Source organism: Calypte anna, chromosome 1 (assembly GCF_003957555.1).
Source record: "Calypte anna isolate BGI_N300 chromosome 1, bCalAnn1_v1.p, whole genome shotgun sequence".
Classification (NCBI taxonomy): domain Eukaryota; kingdom Metazoa; phylum Chordata; class Aves; order Apodiformes; family Trochilidae; genus Calypte; species Calypte anna.
Window position 1 is genome coordinate 78,837,346 of NC_044244.1, and position 7,197 is coordinate 78,844,542.

At 45.0% G+C, this 7,197-nt stretch overlaps 1 protein-coding gene across 3 annotated transcripts; it reads left to right on the forward strand.

Annotated features, from left to right (window-relative positions):
• The first annotated feature begins 236 nt into the window (after positions 1 to 236).
• LOC103532841 (cytochrome c oxidase copper chaperone) lies at positions 237 to 3,077 on the forward strand. Of its 3 annotated transcripts, none has more exons than XM_030469231.1 (4): positions 237 to 340; positions 431 to 580; positions 2,404 to 2,514; positions 2,874 to 3,077. In XM_030469231.1, exons 2-3 carry the CDS (start codon positions 462 to 464, stop codon positions 2,486 to 2,488), a joined length of 204 nt encoding a protein of 67 aa, XP_030325091.1. In that variant the 5' UTR covers positions 237 to 340; positions 431 to 461; the 3' UTR covers positions 2,489 to 2,514; positions 2,874 to 3,077. The 3 variants fall into 3 exon arrangements, with proteins under 3 accessions (XP_030325091.1, XP_030325092.1, XP_030325093.1); XM_030469232.1 differs by having other exon boundaries at positions 237 to 335; XM_030469233.1 differs by having other exon boundaries at positions 256 to 263.
• The last annotated feature ends 4,120 nt before the right edge of the window (positions 3,078 to 7,197 follow it).

Below are 7,197 nucleotides of genomic sequence, written 5' to 3' on the forward strand. Positions count from 1 at the left end.
GCTCCTCCATCCCTTTTCTTTCCATCTCGTTAAGTACCGAGTGTTCCTGGGGAATGCCTCTTTCGACACGCCGACTCATCGTTGGAGAAGCGAGGACCCCTTCCTCGCACAACCGGTCGCCCTGGCACCGCGGGGGTCACGGCTGAGTCCGGCGGGCAGAGGCGGGTGGGCAGCGCAGGCGGAGGCGGGCGTCCCCCTCCGAACTACAACTCCCAGAATGCCGCGGGCCTCCGGCGTGCAGGACGGGCTGGCGGGGGAGGAAGGTGACCCGGAACGGCTGTAGGACCGCGCAGGACGCCGGCTCTGCGGTGTCACACAGCGCTCGCTGCGGGGCAGGCAGGTTCGGGCCGGGTCGGGGCTGCCCGGTCCTGGGGGGTGGGGGGGGGAGGGCTGTAAACGGCGATTAACGGCGTCCCCTTCTTCCTCGCAGGGGGCTGCAGCTGCCGGAGAAGCCGCCCGCCATGTCGACGGTGGCTGCCGCCAGCTGTGACGGGAAGGGTGCGGGGGAGGCGCGGGAAGAGAAGAAGCCGCTGAAGCCTTGCTGCGCCTGCCCTGAGACACGGAAAGCGCGGGACGCCTGGTGAGGGCACAGACCCCCCTCTCGCCGCAGAGAAGGGGAATGGCCTCTGGGAGAGCTCCCTGAGGCGGGTGGAAGCTCCTGGTCTGGTATTCCCCTTCCCTGGCTCGGCCCGGTGTAGGGCTGCTGAAGCGTTTTAGCCAGCCCTCCGCCCGGCCCGGCCCATTTCCCTTGCAACCGTCTAAGAGTTTCTGCTCCTGACAACCTGCCCGGGTGACTTTGTGAGCCCACCACGCACCGAGGGTGCTGGAGCATCCAAGAATGGTGGGAGTGCATAGGAGGAGGAGAAAATGTCTTAAAGGGATAATTAATATTCGTAGCAGTAGTTTAAAACAGGTTTCAGACGTTAGCTTTTAATGCTGCTTGCACGTCTGCACTAGTGTTGACTTACTGAAGCAACAAGTACCAGCAGGTAGTAACATTTCTGTTGTTTAATTGGTTGCAGAATCATAGAGTTTTTCTGGTTAACCCAAGCACACTGCCAAATCCACCACTAAACCATGTCCCTAAGCACCACATCTACTTTTCTTAAAAATCTCCAGTATTGGTGGCTCAACCACTTAGCCAGCACTGAAGTGCTTGGAACTGTTATAGTGCTGTTGTTATAGTATCTGTTCTCTTTTAAATAAAGAAAAACACTTTTGGTTTTTAGATCTTTCTCACAGAGGTGCACAATTTGACAGTTATGTGTATAACTGCATTCTTAGTTATAACCATAGCCATTATTATAGGAACTACAAAATAGCATGAAATGCACCTCTGAAATACAGTTCCTTTGTCTGTAAATTATTTAGTCTGGTGATGAAACATTTTTACCTAACAGGTGGTACACATGGCGTTCAGTACGTTCCATGAAGTTAGAGATGTGAGTTTTTGCTGAAGTTAAAGATGTGAGTCTAGCTCTGTACTAGAGGGAGGTGTAGTCCTGGGCCCTTGTAAGAAAAGGGAGGTGGGATGCCAGTCCTGGGTCAGATGGAGCTGCCCTGGGCAGCCAGCACACCTAGCCATGTTTATTGTAATAAAACTAAAGTGATTTAAGAAAACAAGATGTTTTATTCACATTTTGGTAGTTTTCTCATTTGGGAACAAGAATAGCATAATGTGGCAGATGAGGTTTGCTCAGAGCTGTGATTTATGCTCTGCAGTGTGATGGTAGTGCTGGGGACAGGAAGTGCTCTGCAAGTCTATCAAAGAGTGAGTCTGAACTGCTTTTATGGTATATGTGATACATTAATGATGGTAGGCTTTCACCACAATGCGAATATATATTAGATGCTTGGATGGATGAGTAACACCAAAAAGTTACTATAGGTGTCAAATCATGTTGCAGAAGAGTAGGTTGACAGGTTGTAGTATTGTTTTTTTTCACTTCAGGTTCCCTGAATACAGATTGAAGCTGGACTAAAATGTCATTAACTGGTCAACCTATTCTGTACTGGTCTTTTATTGGAGAAATTTTGTTGCTTCCATATTGAATGATTTGAAACTGGGCGCTGATGAGATCAGCATACTTGATGGAGTGATGTGACAGCATTGTATTCTGTAACAATCCCAGTCTAAACTTGGCCAGAATAGACACTGGCCTTTTAATAGGAAATGCTGTTACACATCTCAGCAGAGTTTTAAGTGCACTGCTCCAGGCTCAGGCATCTTTTTGACATAGTGTACTTTCCAAAACAGCATTACCCTGGACAGGATGGGCAAAAAGATCTCTGGAGCCTAATAGGTTATTTTAATTGTTCCCAACAGTTTGTCAGTCCTGTGGGTTTGACTAATAGTAAGCTAACGTTTTGTTGCTGAACCTTGGATGTGTTTTTGTTTTGCAGCATCTTTGAGAAGGGGGAAGAAAATTGTGAGCACCTAATTGAAGCTCACAAGGAGTGTTTGAGAGCTCTGGGCTTCAAGATATGAGTGAGATGAGTGGGGCTCTGAACGTGGTGAGTATAACCTTCAGGACCTCTATCACTGAAGGGCAGGGGCATCTCAGCTGGTGCTGCTGGGGGGCCCAGACTACTGTAAAGGTATCTTCCTTGTGAGGAGGCACTGGGGTAAGTGCTGCTGGCCTTGTGTGGGTGGTGAAGCCTTCTAGCAGTAAACAGCCTCTGTGAGTAGGTCTTCAGCAGCAGGGAATGGTTCTGTCTCTGATCTTTTAGTAGATCTGAACTTCAGCTTAGATTTCTAACAGTGTGGAGGGTTGGTTTTTGTGGGATGTTGCTGGGGCTTTATGGTTAAACTGTCCCTCAGTATCCAGTGAAAATCTGTATTTTAATGAAGATGTTTTCCCTCTCTTTTCCAGATGGTGACTGTGGTGTGACTGTGTTCTGGGAAGCTGCAAAATAAATTATTTCTACAAATTACTTCAAACAACAAATATAGACAAAGATTATTTATAAAGAGTCTCTAATGATAGTCTGTGCATCATGTCTATAGCTTTTCCACTGTTAGCTCTTCTCCACTATAGAAAATGTATTTTTTCCTCTTAATAAAAACCTGAAAATGACTGGTGTTCCTGACCTGTTTCTTATAAGTATAGAAGTTACAGTGCCCACCTCATTCAAAGCACTGGAATGGAGAGAATGAGAAGAGCCTGCTACTCAATCAAAATGAGAACAGTGATTACTCTGGTGGTGTGGCTGAACAGATGGGCCTTTGGTGGGTTTTCTCTCTGATGCAGGCTGAGGAACCATGCTAGTAACATGGCACTGTTACTGCTTTCAGCAGAGTCATGCTGAAGCTTGTTGTGGTGTTTGTGATGACAGGTGTAACTATAGTTGTATACAAAGATGTCTACTGTTTTATGAAATGAACTTTTCTCAAGAGTCAAAACTGGATTTGCTTTCCCCTATTGAAAACTACTGGAAGAATTCTAGCAGCTTGATTCTACGATTCAAGCTTTGTTACTTATAGTGAAGAATTAAGCACTTTCCACGTCAAACTCGAATTCGTGTGCCAGTTGTTCTTCAAGGGAAGAGAAGCAGTGGACTGCCAAGGTATGTACAGGTCATTTGCCGAAAAGAACTGTTGGTTTGTTGGGGTTTTTTTTATGCTCAATTTTTCTTGTCTTGGTCTTGGGCTATGGGTGCATGGGGTTTTGTTTTCTGTTTTTTTTTTTTTCTTCTCTGGGTGATATGACACTGGTGAAGTGATTGTGGCCTTTTGATTCCTTCTTATAATCTAGAGCAAAATAAGTGCAGTTGGTAATTTTTTGCACAAGTGGGACTTTGGCTTCCTCCTGTGGCTTTGTACAATGTTTTTCTTCCTTTGGTGAGCTGACTGCTGAAGATGGCATCACTGATTATTTCCTCTTCTGCTGAGTTTTCAGAAAACGACTGCAAAATCTGTGCTTTGTCTTGATTGTTCTCTTGGCTTTGATTCTGCTGGGGAGGGATGGGTACAGTTGAGGTAATTTCTCTGCCTACTGGGACCTGCATATTCTCAGTAATGAGGCTGTGAATGCTTAGGATGGGACACTGAGTACTCTGCTGAGACTCACAAGTTGAGTGAGAACATTCCAGGAATGTTTCACAAAGGTACTGGACTCTGAGGAAATGGTGTCTAAAAATGCTTGCAGGGGGCGAGCAGAGCTGTCAGACTTAGCTTTGTGCTGTTTATCTACCCTCCTGAGGTAAGGGCTGTGCCCATGTTGGCTTCTAGCCTAAGAGAAGGGACACAGGTGTCCTGGCAAAAAGAGTTCAAAGCTGCCTGCAGTGTTGTAGCTGGCTGGGAAGCAGGACCAGCTGCTCCACTCAGTGTTTATTTCCTTGATGTCTTGACTTGAGTAAGGCTGTTTATTGTTGAGTGACTGGGCTTGAAATGAAGAGAATGTTAAAAGTTGGATGAGACCAGCTTTTGTGGTTCCCCCAGTCTGGGGGAAACTGGAAATGGTGCCACAGTTTTCAGAGGTGGGCAGGGGATGCAGTGGTCAGGTAACAGAGTGCCAGTTAAATCAGGTCGAGAAAATTTAAAAATGGACCCCCATACAATTTTACACAAATTCTAGAGACTTGAGGAGTGGGGCAGCTAGGCCTGCATGAAGATAAAAGCATGGTAGATACTTTAGAAAGCTTTTGGAAGATGATGAGTAAGATGCTGTAATAACCTGTGTGAAGCAGGTACAGAAAAGATTCTGGAGAACTATATACTCAAAAGCAACACCAGGAAAACCTCCTAATCAAAAATCATGTTTCTTGCTTAGGGGATTAATTTCTATCACAGGATTTTTGTGGTGTGGATTCCAGGCTTGGTTTAGGGTCTGGGGGCTACTGGCACCATGTTACTACTTAGTAATGGAGCTGGGGGCAGATACTGCCCTGCACAGTGTTTGGTGTAGCTGCAAGGGCATAAAATGTGGCAGTAGCAGGAAATCTGACTGAAGCAGTAGTCCAACTAAACACAGTACATCCTTGTCCTTTTGCCATTCACCATGAGCTTGTCTGGAGCAGATATTAGACCTCTCCCAATGGTTGTAAGCTTGAAACACTAACTCGATATTCTGGAGCTACAGGGTTTATTAGTGAGTTAACAAACAATTTTGCAGACTAATGTCAGTGATTTACTATTTAATAAAAAAGCAGATAATTTATTATGTCCTTTCTGACTTAAAGCCATCAAGGTCTTGGTGCCCTCAGCACAGGTGATTAGACTACTTTTCAGCTTATGAGATCAGCAGTGAACCTGTAGGGTTGAGCCATATAGCCAGTTGTTTAGCTGCTGTGACTGACATCTGGGACTGGCAATCTCTCAGTACTGGGCTGCTCTCAGGGGCAGAGGATTTGTTTGCCAAGCATAGTGCAGGCTGCATCTGGATTGCATCACTGAATGGAGCTGAGTATCAGTTGCTACTGGCTGAATTCATTATATGTGGGGAAATCAGCAGGATAACTATTTACACAGTGCTGAAAAGTTTGATGTGTCTTTTTTTGATTCATCACAGACTCATTTTCTTGTAGTGTCTGCCTTCTTCCAGGCCAGAGTCACCTGAGTGCTGCTTAGGTGTTTTCTATGCACTTACTTGATTACCAATCAATTTGGGCCTTAGTATCTCCCTTTTTTGGCTTTTGCACACTCAGATGAACTCCAGCATCCCTGGATGAAAAGCCTGTATTGGAATTCAATGCAAGGCGTGACAATAAACTTTTATCTTCAGAAAATTAAAAAAGCTTTCTGAACTCTTGCTAGGTGGAAAACTGTGAATGTGCTGTGGAAGTCTATATGGCCACAGTACTCAAGAGAGAAAGGAAGATGTGAACTTTGGTGGTTCAACCATCATGCAACTCTTCCTTTAAAAAAGTGTGCCTGAAAATGCCTAAATTGATTTCAAGAGTGGGCTCAGAGATCTACCTTTTAAAAATTGTATACTTTTCTACAATGTCACATTCACCTCCAACAGAAAAGCTGTGTAGTTTCTAAAGTGATAGCTTTGTGCTGTGAGTTTAAAACTTCCTGTCTTCCTTCCACAGGGAAGTTGCAACGACCTGTTCTCACCTGTGGTGCTGGCCCCACCAACTCTGCCACTGCCCATGTACTGGAAGATGCCAGAGAAAGCATCTTCTCTGTCCTAAGGAGTCATTTACATTTTCTTCTAGAGTACCTTCTAGCTCAAGAATTTACCTGCCTGAGCAATGACATTAATAACTTTTGGGGTTTTAGTTTCTTTCTCTGCTGCTGCAAAAAAAAAAATTTGGTAGAATGGAAAGGCAGGAAAAATTGCAATGCAGCTCCTGAGAATGCTTCCTCTACTGCAGTTCAACACTGCTATTCATAGCAGTTCAGTTTTGTCTTGCAGATCTTCATAACATATCTTTTTCTTAGAAGTCTTCCCAATCTTGATATCACAACTCCTCACTATATCAAATGTCAGTATCTTGGAAAGAGTGCCCCTTATAATACTATTTTTTCTGCAGGGGCCTAAAGGTAGACAAGGTTTTGGGATCATCTGGCAAGTGCATGGCAATGGTATGAAAACCAGAACTTGGCTCCCAATACTTTTACAGTAGTGCTTTGGCTATAAGACCATTCTTCTTTCTTTGTAGATAAGGTCAAAAGAAATGAAGTTTTTAATTTCCCCAGAGCCTTGCTCTGCTTCATTTAGTAGGATTTACCTCTTCCCTTAAATAAGGGATCACTGGAGACAACGTTCCCTGTCTCATTTCACCCTTAACAGAAAGCATCTTTGAGTGGCTCGTACTCACTCCCTGTGCAAAGCCTAATCTCTCTTCCTTCCTTCCCACATGGCATCTTGTCAAGATGGCACAGCCTTTGCTCCTCTTCAGAGCTCCATGTTGCACATGGGATAATCATTGTAGAGACAGACTGTGCTGTCCAAGACTATGATGAATTCTTTAAGGTTGCCATAAAGCATTGCTTGAACCTCTCCCAATAGACAGTGTTATTCCAGAGCACTACTAGTAGAAGAGCCAATTAATGTGTCTTTAAGTGAATGGTGCCAATGGGAATGGCATGCTAGGCAGGGCAGCTGCAAGCTTGGCCTGAAACATGACCACCCTGGAAACCCTATCTCTACTCCACAGACCCATGCAGGCTGACTTCATCCTGTTGACTGACCATGTGGGTTGCGTCAATGCCTGAAATGTAGCTGCTTCCTGGCAGCAAGGAAGATC